Source organism: Tinamus guttatus, unplaced genomic scaffold, assembly GCF_059628265.1.
Source record: "Tinamus guttatus ecotype Peru unplaced genomic scaffold, ASM5962826v1 Tinamus_guttatus_pri_ptg000546l, whole genome shotgun sequence".
In the NCBI taxonomy this organism is placed as follows: Eukaryota; Metazoa; Chordata; class Aves; order Tinamiformes; family Tinamidae; genus Tinamus; species Tinamus guttatus.
In genome coordinates this window covers 2176647-2189957 of record NW_028289080.1, presented here as the reverse complement: position 1 = coordinate 2189957, position 13311 = coordinate 2176647, and the positions used below count along the sequence as shown (strand labels likewise).

The window sequence follows — 13311 nt, the reverse complement described above, 5'->3', positions numbered from 1 at the left end:
AATTCTCTCATAATTTGATAATATTTTCAGTAGATGCAATTTTATGAAAGAACCGATTACAAAATGTGAAAACAGAGACCTGCAGTACTGGAAATGTGTGGATTCAGTTAAATGGGGAGAGTTCCAGTAAAAGAAATAAATAGTTGGCAACTTTATATAATAGGTAGCCATGGTTTAGTTTAATGAATTGTTACCAAAATTATCATTCCAACGCAAACATCAGTTGACTGATGCAAGCGTTTCAGTCAGAGTAATATTTATTGCCTTTGTCATGAATGCTGTCATTCTACATGTGGCTCATTCTCCAGTAATTAAAGGTTCAGTTACCCAAGGGTTGAATACACCCACAGAAGGACGTAAGAGCTGAAGGACATTTTTCAGAATCTAAAGCTCCAGCTAAACTGTTACCCCTCACTTGAAATATCCAGGTTCTCAGTGCTGCTTAATAGATATGTGTGAAGTTCTGCAACACGTTAGTGGTGGTGTCGAAGCTATTTTTCCATTGAGTTGTTTTGTGGGGAGTTTTGGAGTCAGAAAAAAGCAGCTAAGGAGGTATGAACAAGGAAGGCTGAGTCCTGCCTACTCCTCTGGTGAATATTCAGTATCGAGGATTCAGCGTAGGAGGGGAAGGTAAAAGGAACAAGCCCTGTTGTGCTCCCAGAGGTGTGTACTCATGCATTGGAGATGGCTTATCTCTCCAATGCATCACAAATAAGCTCTGTAAAAAGCCCTGAGAGCAAGTCTGTGCGATGACAAAGCCCAGGAACAAGAAGGAAAACAAGCTTTTTGACTCCCTACTGTGGGAGCATAGAAGCAAAGAAACAGGCCAATCATAACAAGTATTAAGCCTCTCTCTGAAACATTTTATTTCATTTGCCTCATTCCAAATGGAGCTGAGTAAATGATGTTTGTAAATGTAAACTTTCTTGTAAAGAAGTAAAGTCATAAACACCTTTTTAAACTGTTCTGGCTGTACCGGGTTTTTTGTGGTTCTTGGGATCAGCATTGCTAAGAGGAATCCCAGCCTATAGGATTACTGTGCAGAGAGTGCTTTACTAATCCACGCGAGCTCAAAAGCAGATGAACACTGGGGAAAATGATGCAAAAGAGACATGAGACGTTATCAATGTGTGAGACAATTCCAGTGGATCATTACATGCTGTAACCAACTCTATCCTAGACGTGTTCTCCTCCACCCAGGCTGATGTTGATTTGGGCTTTAGCATGCGTTTTCTTTGGAAATGAAGAAATCACTGAATGAAGAGATCATCATACATTAAATCAGGTATGGTTTTCTATTATTTTAAAAGCTTTATAGTGTGTTTTTAAATGGGACTGTTTTCATCGGACTGCTATGACTGCTTTAGAAAGCTAGGAAATAGCTGAGACAAATGCTATTTTGTAATTAATAGTAATTTGAAAGAGTTAATAATTCTACCTTTTTCCCACTCAATAGTATAGCAATTTTACAAATAGAAGAGGGGGACAGGAGAGCAAAGGCACTGGCTTTGGGGGTTGAATATTGAGGGTTTGCTGGCCGTAGCATCCAAACTGAGCTGCAGGGCAGAGTCGGCTCTCTGGTTAGTTAGGGGAGCGCAGCATGGGAGCAGGAGGAGCCATCCGGGAAGCCCCGGGGCGGCTGGGGAGGCGCAAATGCGGGGGCCGAAGCTGGGAGGCTCCCTGTGCTTAAAGGCTGGAACACGTGCGGGGCCTCCGGGGCCGGCGGTGCGGATGGCTCCACTGCGGGGCGTCGAGGAGGCGGGCGGGGAGCAGGACGGGACTACGGCCCCGACGGTGCCCGTTCGGCGCTTCACGTGGGCCGAGGTAGCGCTGCGGACAGGCCGGGGCCCGCAGCACGAGCCGGAGCAGCCGGAGCGCTGGCTCGTCATCGACAGGAAGGTCTACGACATCAGCCGCTTCTACCGGCGGCACCCGGGCGGTGCCCGGCTCCTGGGCAGCCACGCCGGGCAGGATGCCACGGTGAGAGGCGGCGCGGCGGGATGGTGTGCGTGTGTGTGTGAGGTGTGTGTCTCTACATACCAATATCCCTCTTGCAGGAGCTCTAATGGCTTCAGTGAGTGCTTATAGCTATAGAGATGCTGCTGCAGGTATGGAAAATGGCCCGGGCAGCCACTGCAGTTGCCTGCAGAAACAAACCTTTAAAGAAAGGTGTTGCTTGCTCAGCATAGTGCAGGGAAAGCAAAGACCACCTGCTTTCACAAGCAGTAGTTTTCCTTAAATATATATGTGTATATATATATATATTGTAGTTATTGCATATCAGCCTTCTGTGGGTGAACAAGGCTGCTTGAAAGTCAGTAATAGCAAGTGTCCCACTGCTAGTGTGTTATGGCATGGGTAAGAATGGTCAACAGGGAACTGTCAGGCTGACCTCAGCATTAGGGAAAGTTATGGAGCAGATCGTCTTGGGGGCGAACACACAGCACGTGTGTGACAACCAGGGGATCAGGCCCAGTCAACAGGTGTTAACGAGAGGCAGGTCCTGGTGTTCCCCAGGGGCCAGTGCTGGGGCTGGTCCTCTTTAACATCTTTATCAGTGATCTGGATGAGGGAATTGAGGGCACCCTCAGCAAATTTGCAGATAACACCAAGCTGGGAGGAAGAGTTGATCTGCCTGAGGGTAGGAAGGCTCAGGACAGGCTGGAATGATGGGCTTGAGACCAACCGTATATGGTTCAACAAGGCCGAGTGCTGGGTCCTGCACTTTGGTCACAACGACCCCATGCAGCGCTACAGGCTTGGGGCAGAGTGTCTGGAGAGCTGTGTGGCAGAGAAGCTGGAGGTGCTGGCTGAGAGCCAGCTGAACATGAGCCAGCAGTGAGCCCAGGTGGCCAAGAAGGCCAGTGGCCTCCGAGCTGATGTCAGGAACAACATAGCCAGCAGGACTAGGGAAATGATCGTCCCCCTGTACTTGGAGCTGCTGAGGCCGCACCTTGAACACTGTTCAGTTCGGGGCCTCTCACTACAAGAAAGACATTGAGGTGCTGAAATGTGTCAAAGAAGGGCAACGAAGCTGGTGATAGGATTGGAGAACAGACCTTACGAGGAGCGGCTGAGGGAGCTGGGGTTATTTAGTTTGGAGAAGAGGTTTATGGGAGACCTTATCACTCTCTACAACTACCTGAAAGGAGGTCGTAGTGAGGCAGGGGGTGGATCTCTTCTCCAGGATAAGTACCAATAGGACAAGAGGAAATGGCCACAAGTTGTGCCAGGGAGGTTCAGGTTAGATATTAGGAAAAATTTCTACATGGAAAGAGTAGTCACACATTGCAACAGGCTGCCCAGGGATGTGGTGGAGTCACCATCCCTGGCAGTGTTCAAGAAACATGTAGATAAGGCACTTAGGGACCATGATTTAACAGACTTATGGGCTTATGGTTAGACTCGATCTCAATGGTCTTTTCTAACCATAATGATTCTATGATTCTAAAAAAACTCCCCTTCATTGCCTTTCCTTTTGAACTGCTGTTTTACATGTTGAGCTGTGGGGATTCACCCCCACGTACCATTTGGAAAATTCCCTGCAGATGTGGCCTTCTGATGCATGTAGGAAGTGTGAAAATAGTGGTAAATTGGTTTCCTTGCTCTGTATTTTGAAAAAATACCCAAGGCAAATTCTTAGAGCAGTCTTATCTAGCAAGTCTTGATGGTCATGGAAGTAAAAATAACTAAACTTCAAGTCCACTAAATTTTAATTTCAAATGCTATGTTTTGCCTTCTTTATTTTCCATCATTCATGTGCTCTTTTTAGCATGGTCAGATTTCTTTCATCTGAGGATGCTGGAATACCCTAGGCAATGGATAAATTTGGCAAATACTGATGTTTATTTCTGGAATCTGAAGTGATTCTTACTGGTTGGTGCCATGACCAGCGCATTAAGCCTTGTCAGACCTCAGCCAATTTTGTGCAACACCAGCTGACATATCTTCACCCTTGTACATCTTAAATAGACCATGCACCACAGTGGAAAAATGCCTCGTTATTTTCCCTTTCCTTTTTTAAAAGTACATATGAAACTGCAACTCAAGGGATACAAGTAAAATTAATCGGAAGGGCTTTTACTTTGCTCTAGGGATGCTGAAGAGCAGGTAAAGCTTCATCAAATCAGTATTCCTGGGTAACAGCAGCATCATCACTGGATCCTTGCGTTCATTTCCTTTTGTATATCTCCAAGGATTAGGAAAAAAAATGAATATTTCCATGTATGACATGGTCCTTGATCAAATCCTTGCTGTGTGGAGTTTTCCACCCAGAGCTCCCTCTCCTAGGGCAAGGCTGCTCAATGCTGTCACCTATCTTTCTCCTTCAGAACTTGTATTGCTTCTTGCAGTGTGGTTTCCCTCCTATATATGCATAGCCTGAATATAACAAAAGTCTTGATGCCTTTGCCTGACTACACTGGCAAACGTCATGCAGCCTCATAAAAAGGATGTATTTATGAAAGGTTAAAATTCCTCCTGGTCTGTGAAGAGCAAGAACTGCATTTTTCTTGTGAGTAGTCATATTTAAAAGGCAACTTTCTCTTTTGACAAATTGCAGATTTGAAAGAAATTCTTGAAATTGAAAGAAAAGTCTTTTGAGCATCTGAAAGCTGAAGGAGATAGGAAAAATCACTAGAATTATATGGGGAAAAGAAGAAAGGCAAGGAGACTAACCTGCATTTTAGGCATTCATTCACTTCTGTGTTGTGGCACCTACATATCCAAAGTAATTGCAATACTGGGTCAGGCCTCTCCCGCTGGCCAGCAGAAAGACAGTCTCGTAAGGAGAAGGGAGGATAAGGGTAAGAATAATAAGACCAAGAAAAGCTTGAGGAGCTGGAAAAGTGAGCCAGCTATCTCTGCTGCTGTGGCTCCTCCCTAGTGTTAAGTGTGCACGGTGGATGGGGGTTAATAATATAGTGTTGTTTTTTTTTTTTTCCCCTCATCTCTTCCTTTATTCCTGTGCATTGGCAGGATGCCTTTGTAGCGTTCCATGTTGACAAGCGGCTGGTGAGCAAGTACTTGAAGCCACTACAGATTGGGGAGCTGGCACCAGATGAACCCAATGTTGAACCCACTAAAAATGTGAGTCTGTCTCCATCAGTAAAACCTAAGGGAGATTGAAGAGGAATATTCTGACATTAGACCTTATTCTTCTGTATCAGCATAGCTTGTAGAACAGTGGGATCCATTTTTTCATCACTATTTCTTTTTGTGATACTTCACAGAAATAATAAATGAATATTAACCTAATTCAGTGTTGCATGGTTTAGAATGAGAGGCCTGAAGATGGACTTTTCTTCTCACAGCAACCCTACCTAAATAACAGAGCCTTGCTTCACTTTCACGAATATCACATCTAACACCTTTTCTTCTTTCCCCTGCTTTGAGAAAGACATAACCAAATATCGAGAAATTGTCTTCATCTGAGTAAGTTTTCAAACTCTACTCGCTTCACTTGTAGCTATCTGTAGGGAAAGGATGTAGAATTTATTAGCCATAAAGTAAGCCTAGTTTCATGGGCTGCATCAGCAATGCTCTCTGTGAGCCTTCTGTAACAGTCTCAAAGTCCATATCCTTAATTGTCCATGGAAGCAGTGTTGAGTTACCAAACTGCTGTGTTGAAGAAAACCTAATGAGAGGGGCATAGATGGGATAGGAGTAGTCCTTAGACTGTATGGACCTCAGTGCTTTCCTCTGTCCCCGCTCCTAGCCTGCCCCAACTTTCTCTGTCTCATTGCCTACAGCAGTGGCAGCATAAAGGGGATTTGAGGTTTCTGTTCTCTGGGAGCAAGGAGTGGTCTAACACTGATGCTTCCCACAGAAAATGCTGGTGGAAGACTTCCGTGAATTGCGTGCCACTGTTGAGAAGATGGGTCTTCTGAAGCCAAATCAGCTCTTCTTCTTCCTGCATCTCATTCACATCCTCTTGCTGGATGCTGCTGCTTGGCTCATTCTCTTCTACTTTGGGACTTCGTTAATACCCTTTATTGCCTCTCTGGTGGTACTGACAGTTTCCCAGGTAAGCTACAAGTGCACAGTTTATATGAAGAGTTGCATCAACTGTCATACATCTAATGTTTGTTATGTAGTCCTCCATTTCTTCACTTGGTGTATTTCTCTTCTTTGGTTGTTAGAAGACAGAGTTTGAATGGCACATGTTTACAGAAAGTGCAGATAAGAAAATCTGCCTGTGGGGAGTTCTCAGTGTGCTTAATCTGTGACTTTTCCAGAAAGAGATATTTTAGGGGAACCCTTAAGGATGTCAGGATTTGATCACGGTTTTGGAGAAGTATCCAAGAAATAAATCTTGATATCCCACACCAAATGATGGGCACATCACTGTCCTGGGCTTGATTTCTCTTTCTCCTGCTCTCAGTGGCTCCTTTTTTCCTCTTCCAGATCCAGGCTTCATGGTTACAGCATGATTTAGGACATCTTTCAGTCTTCAGGACCATCAAGTGGAACCACTTGCTGCATAAGTTTGTGATGTGCCATTTGATTGTAAGTACCTGGCTCTGGAAATGCCTACTAGATTCAGTGTTCTTAGTACAAAACTGCACAATTTAAAGACCCTGTGGAGGAGGGCATGTTCAGCATTAGGAACCTGAGAGAAACCATCTTTGAGATCATTGTATTCCTCATATATACATATATTTTCTCACTTTAACAGGGGGCATCAGCCAAATGGTGGACTCTTCTGCACTCCCAGCATCATGCCAAGCCCAACTGCTTCCGGAAAGATCCTGACATTGATATGCACCCTTTCTTGTTTACTCTGGGGAAAAAATTCTCTGTGGAGGTCAGTGTGTGTGTTCATGTTCATGTGCTAGGCCTGGGAACAACGCACTAGTCAAAATGCACACTACAACATAAGGCTCTAAAACTAAGATTTCTGGGTAAAAAATCGAAACAACAAACTTTAATTTCTGTGTCCACTTGTCTTCACGAGCTGGTCACAGTTTACATTAAGTTCCTTCATTGCTTAAGCAATTGACAAGTAGTTGCAAACAAAATTAGTTGTGATTCATCTGTTTTTTACCCATTGTAGAAACCCCACTAGGAGAAAGACTATTAATGATTATAGCAACATAATGATCTGTTGTTTTTTATAGCAATGTGAGCACTAATTAGTAGCTCTTGGGCAGCAATGTTTGCAGGTTATCTAATAGTCTGGACTGAAACTCAGAGGTATAGGCTGCTTCTGCATGTTTGTCCTTTCTAGGAGAAGGCAGAAGACTTGTTGCTAAAGGCAGCCAGTAATGGCAGGGCTGAGGAACCAAGGGCTGTTCAGGTAGCTCTGCAGGACTGCAGCTCTCATGGGCAGAGGTCATGCAACAGTGTAGGACATTCTTACCTTGTACAATTCCACCTCCAGGAGCAACAAACTAAAACAATGCTGGGCCCCTTCTGCACCAAATGAATTATGAGCATAATAACATAGAAACAAGAAAATTCAACGCTTAAATTTTGAGGATGGGTAGAGATGAATTTTATCCTCACTCGCATACACTTTTAGACCACATCATCTTTTAACAGATGACATCCTCTTGTAAAAATTTTTGCTACATTATTCACTTCCAGTGCAGGGAACTACTCCCTTCCAGTAGTTTACTTCCTACCTACTTTAAATATAACAATGTAGCTTTTATTTATGGGCTATATTCCCTCTATTTTGTTTTGTCATCATGAGTATATCTAGAACTACTTTGTAGCAATTACTTGTGTATGTATGTAAACTAATAGGAGAGATACACAAGACAGCAATAATGGGGGTTGAGGAACTATGCACAGAAAGTGCTCCTTGAAAGGAAAGAATGAAAATAAAAGTTACCTGAAGAGGTTGTGTAGGCCCCATTAAGCATTTTATTGTTCTTTCTTTTTACAGCTTGGTATCAAAAAGAAAAAATACATGCCATACAACCATCAGCACAAATACTTCTTCATCAGTGAGTATCTCCATTCCCATGTAAAACCATGAGCACCAGTGGGCCCTGTAGACCTTACCAGACACTGGACTTGACTAGAATGAGGGTGCCAGTGTTGAAGAATATAATAATCAATCTGAATCTAAACTGGGGGGAATTTTGAAGACCTGACTGGATAACGCCCTGAGTAACCATGTCTAACCACATAGTTGAAACTGCTCTGAGCAGGAAGTTGGAACAGAAACCTTCAGAGGTCCCTTCCGACCTGAATTATCCTATACGGTTGGGTTTCTGTGCCCTTCTTGACCTCAAATGCTCAACCCAAACCAGTGTATTCCTAACCAGTTGGCTTTTTCCAGGTGGAAAATGTGGTGGGTTACCCTAATTCTAGTTCACATTGAAGCCATACTGTATTGCAAAAAAATCTACACTTTTTTGGCCAAAGAAGTTTGAATCGTAACTCAGTAGGTGGGCAGTTACTTGGGAGAATGAGATTAGTGTTCCAGGGACTGTTGATCTCTGCCATATAGTGTACAGCTAATAAAATGCATAAACAAGCTTGGCCATAGCTCCCCATGAGGAAGCAGAAGGTGATTGTACCTGTGGTCACAGGTAACAGAAGCTGTAGCATCTCCAGACTGTCATGCTGAAGAGCAGGAACTGTCCTCCTCGTAGCTTTGGAGAACTTGTTACACGCTCATTTTACTGCTGAGACCAATAGACTCCCAGGTCACTTCTTGTTTCTCTAGTTTGATGCATACTGATATCTTCCAGAAACTTCTGTATAATACTATGACCCTGCAACTTCTCAGAACATTCTCTCTATTGAGCAACTAATAACATTAATGGTGATAATGAATTCTCCCATACAGCTCTTCCTCCGCTCCTGTTTCCCACCTACTTCCACTGCCACACATTTTACATTGCATACACAAAAAGGTACTGGGCGGTAAGTATTGCTAAATGTGCAGCCAGGAGATGTTAGGGGAGGCCCTTCTGCCTTGCTTCCAAACACAGAGCTTGTTTCTGTCCAGAACTCAGCTCCTGCAGTGTGTTGTTGTATGCTTTGCAGTTATGACTGATATTACAGTCACTATGCTGAAATAGTTCCAGTGGCTCTGTGTGCTTTCTGCTAAAATATTGCTCTGTTCCCCAGCTTGATGCTAAGGGTACAAAAATGGGCATTGGGCTATTCGACTTGCGCTGCTTTGCCACATTTGTGGAACCAGCATGTGCACAATCTTCTTCATTGGTTTGGAAAGCAAGCTTGGAAATAAAGGTCCAGAACAGGAGGGTGTGGATTTATGGGAACTACTGTCCTGGATTTGTGGGCATATACTCTGCACTGAACTGCATAGCTCCCTATGCTGGGCAGCAAAATTGATGTTTCATTCTTCCTCCTTTTGAGTTTATTTAGATTATTCAATTTAGCAAAAAACTACAGAAGCCAAAAGTAGATTTTTTTTCCCCCTCATTCTTATAACTTGAAGCTCAAGAAAAAGATTTAAGTGAATGTAGTTTCTAATTTTTTTTTCTCCATGTCTCTGTTTTTTGGTAGGACCTTGCCTGGATGCTGTCCTTCTATATCAGATTCTTTTTTATGTATGGATCATTATTAGGAATAAAGAGTCTCCTAGCATATTATTTTATATTCAGGTAATATCTCTTTAGACACTCCTTTAGCCTTTGACTGTATGTGCTTTTCATCTGTGTTCACCTGCCTTTGCCTTTTTTTTTGTTTTTTTTTTCCACCTTCTCTTTGACCGTCCCACTTTCTGCTGAATTGTATAATTTCCTAAAGCTAAAATAAAACTCCTCCGCTTAATCACTAGTCCAAGTTTGATGTCAGCATATTGACTGTGTAGATGTTTTGCTAGATGCTGACCAAACTGGAGAATACTTAATTTATATACTCTTCAGTGCTTTGGATAGTGGCTCTGCTACTGATTTAAGAGAGAGAACATTTAGCAGAAATAACTTAGCCTGGTCATGTAAATCTTTTAGCCAGCAGTCTTAAAAATTACGTTCCATTTAGGAATATATTAATGCTAGTGCATTTTATTAGTTCTAATCATTTTGGTCTTTGGTACAGACAAAATGAGATGAATACCATCCTGCATCAGTAGCATAACAAAACTGTACATAATGCTGAGGTTCATAAGAAATTGTTTTAATAGTAGAGAGTAGTAATAGGCAGCACACTGCTGTGATTAATGTAGTGGAGAAAGCTACCCCATATAGCAGGCTGTTTTCTGACAGCAGTTGGATTAGTGAGGCTAGTGTTAGTCATGCATTTGTAAGTTTAGGCACACTGTCATTTCAGTGGCTCATAACCAGCTTATTTAACTGTGTGTGTGTGTTTTTGTTCGTTTATTTGTTTTTAATTCTGGACTCTTATTTGACTGGACAGGATGCTGGAGAGCAGCTGGTTTGTCTGGGTCTCACAAATGAACCATATCCCAATGGATATATATTATGATAAGAATTTGGACTGGGTGTCTACCCAGGTAAGATATTGTCCCTTCCCAAGATTCATGGCTATATGGGTTACGGGTGCAGGACAAGTAAATCCTGCATTGCCTTAGAGGTGAAAAAATTGTTAGTGACTGGAAAACAAAGGTATAACAGGGCCAGTCACAGAAGCCCTCTCTGCTCTGTCTGTGGACACAGATTCATGAAGACCCAGGAGAAACTTTCAGCTCTATTCACATATGCTCAGACCAACTCCTGTGCCGGTCTGAATACAACTGCTGGTCCACATAACTGAAGGAGAATTTTGATCCTTGCCTTGAGGTGACTCAATTTAGTCAAGAAAAGAAAACAAACAACAGAACAAAATGACACAACATATTATGTTCTTCAGACAAACGAGAAAGGTCACCCATCTTTGCTCATTTTGCTTTCCTTTTCCCTCCAGCTCCAGGCAACATGCAACGTTGAGCAGTCTCTGTTCAATGACTGGTTCACTGGGCATCTAAACTTCCAGATTGAACATCAGTGAGTACAGCCCCTTAGAGAAAGTTTTCCTTCCTCTTTTTTCTTTTTTCTTTTTTTTTTTTCTTACCCTACTCTTCTTGCTGTGTTTTCTACAAATAGCTATTGGGCTGCCAGTGGGTTTACAGTTTTTAGAAGGGTGAGATCTCTACAGAGCATAACAGTGTAATTTGAAATTGCACTGGATCCCCAGGCAGACCAGAATAACTAGCAGAAATTGAACATGGGCAGCATCTATGAGACCATAGAGACAGCAACAGGATCGGTCCAAAGTGGTAGCCTGTAAATGTTAGCAAAAGTGTCCATGCCAAGGCACCACACCTGTAGTCTGACATACTCATCCAAATGTACCCATACTCTCTGCTTGTGCTGTTACTGTGGAGAGTGAGATACGCAACTGAGGCATGGGCTCCATTCCTGTGCTCATTAGTGATGGAGACAGTTCTGGAGAAAGGGGAGAGAGAAGTAGATTCTCCCAAGGTTATGTCATCACTTAACTTGGAGGAATGTTGTTTCAGAGATGCAATTATAACAGTGGAAAATAAGGGAGGAGGAGGAAAGGAGAAGAATTGTATGAGTGCTTTGCTCTAAATGCAGATTAGAGGAAGGTGCAGAGACAGGAGCAGCTAAAAGTCCACCTCAGCATGGGTTGTGAGATTCCTGGGGAGTAATAATGGATATAAGAACATCTGAAGCACAGCATTTCCCATGGGGTACTGGAAGAAAATTTGCCTTTCTCTCCACAGCCTGTTCCCCACGATGCCTCGACACAACTACTGGAAGGTGGCTCCTCTGGTGAAGTCCCTGTGTGCCAAACATGGCATTGAGTACCAGTGCAAGCCTTTGCTCACCGCCTTTGCAGACATTGTGCAGTAAGTAACAGTCAACACACCGGAATAAAAGGGATAGGATGTAGGAGAACCTGGATTCTTATAACAACAGTTGGCTTGTTCTTCTCTAGCATATCACACAGAAACCCTCTTGTTTCTGTCTTGCCCAACAACACTCCCCTAAGGAACTCCTCATAATGTGGTCTTTTGTGCTCTTTCTCAGCTCTCTGAAGAATTCAGGAGAACTCTGGCTTGATGCCTACCTACACAAATAAGAAGACAAGGCTTGTTAAGAAGATAATACTATTTGCAACCTGCATCCTGAATGTGCTGAGGAACAAGGACTATGAAGGACTCTGCCACAAGGACGGCTAACAAAAAAAGGATAAGAACTGGAGGGCATAACTCCAATAGATGTGAAGTTATCAAAATTCTCCTTGTAGTCTTTCCTGGTGTTTGCATTCAGATATGTTAAGACTGAACAGGGCTAGCAGGAGCGGAATGGGCAGAACAGGAAGAAACAATCTCCTTTCTTTAACTGTGTTGGAGGAGTAAACGTGGCCAGGAGGATTTCTGAGCTTGAGGATGTGTTTGAGTCAGATTATGGATGGGTGCAGTTGCACACTTCACATCTGCACATGTGGAGGATTTAATGCTCAGTAAAAAGTTTACTTATTTGAAGTTATTTGAAGTTGTACAGGATTTAGCACAGTGCCACAGCAATGCACTTAAACCACAACACACACTTAGCAATTGCAATATACAGTTTAATCGCAGCACCAGCACCAGTTTCACTGCAGGTCTCTGGGATATCCTCAATGTTACAACACCATGCCCACACTTCTCCAAGCAGCATTCTGTGTCTTTGCTTCTCAAAGCTGCTGCTATCATACTCAGCCTGTATTTCAGCATGTTAAGAGTCATACATATCTCATTGTACATAGAATGTCAGGGACAAACAGTTGTTGTTACACTTAGCTGATAGAGCTGGCTTGTCTAGAGCAAAGGCATTCTCCTGTTTCCTTTGTCACTTTTTTAGCTTCCTTTGCAAAAGCTATGGTAGTCAATCACTCCATCACTTTCTTCTGAGCTGCAGGATGATATAACCTCACTTTATACCTTCGCAGCATTCCTCTGATGCGTATGTATGACGGTCCTCCAAGGCCTCAGATTCAAGGTGTTTGATAAGTAAAGAAGCTGTCTGTCTGTCTGCATTCTCTTTTTGAAGGAATTTTAAAGAATTTTAGGAAAGGAGGAATTAATAAGATGGTAATGGGTGCAGTGAAAGAATAGGTGCTACTAGGAGAAAATACTCAGATCAGTTTTCTCTCTACCATAGAGAAAATATCATCTCTTTATACCATAAAAGTATATTGGTGGTTATTAGCCATAAAGCTACAAGTAAAAGTGTTATCCTCTAGTACACGAGTGAAATAAGTTCAAGTAACCCAAGTAAATTCCTGGAACTGAGCTTGCAGCCAAACATGCACCACTGCATTACAGAATACATACATGTATACTGGGGTACGATGACCTGTGTAGGAAACCACTAATTA

General features: G+C 42.8%; 1 protein-coding gene across 1 annotated transcript; it reads left to right on the top strand.

Moving 5' to 3' along the window:
* The first annotated feature begins 1241 nt into the window (after positions 1 to 1241).
* Positions 1242 to 12065, top strand: LOC104571495 (acyl-CoA (8-3)-desaturase). The gene is made up of 12 exons (XM_088534296.1): positions 1242 to 1259; positions 4975 to 5088; positions 5828 to 6025; positions 6406 to 6507; positions 6677 to 6805; positions 7892 to 7952; positions 8804 to 8880; positions 9490 to 9587; positions 10342 to 10438; positions 10849 to 10928; positions 11672 to 11797; positions 11979 to 12065. The coding sequence occupies exons 1-12, from the start codon at positions 1242 to 1244 to the stop codon at positions 12028 to 12030; spliced, it is 1152 nt and encodes a 383-aa protein (XP_088390422.1). The 3' UTR covers positions 12031 to 12065.
* The last annotated feature ends 1246 nt before the right edge of the window (positions 12066 to 13311 follow it).

What these genes read in the sequence shown, in the direction of transcription:
- LOC104571495 (XM_088534296.1), top strand. An exon ending in ATGTTGAACCCACTAAAAAT is followed by an intron (nt 5,089 to 5,827) that starts GTGAGTCTGTCT and finishes TGCTTCCCACAG; the next exon opens with AAAATGCTGGTGGAAGACTT. An exon ending in TGGACTGGGTGTCTACCCAG is followed by an intron (nt 10,439 to 10,848) that starts GTAAGATATTGT and finishes TTTTCCCTCCAG; the next exon opens with CTCCAGGCAACATGCAACGT.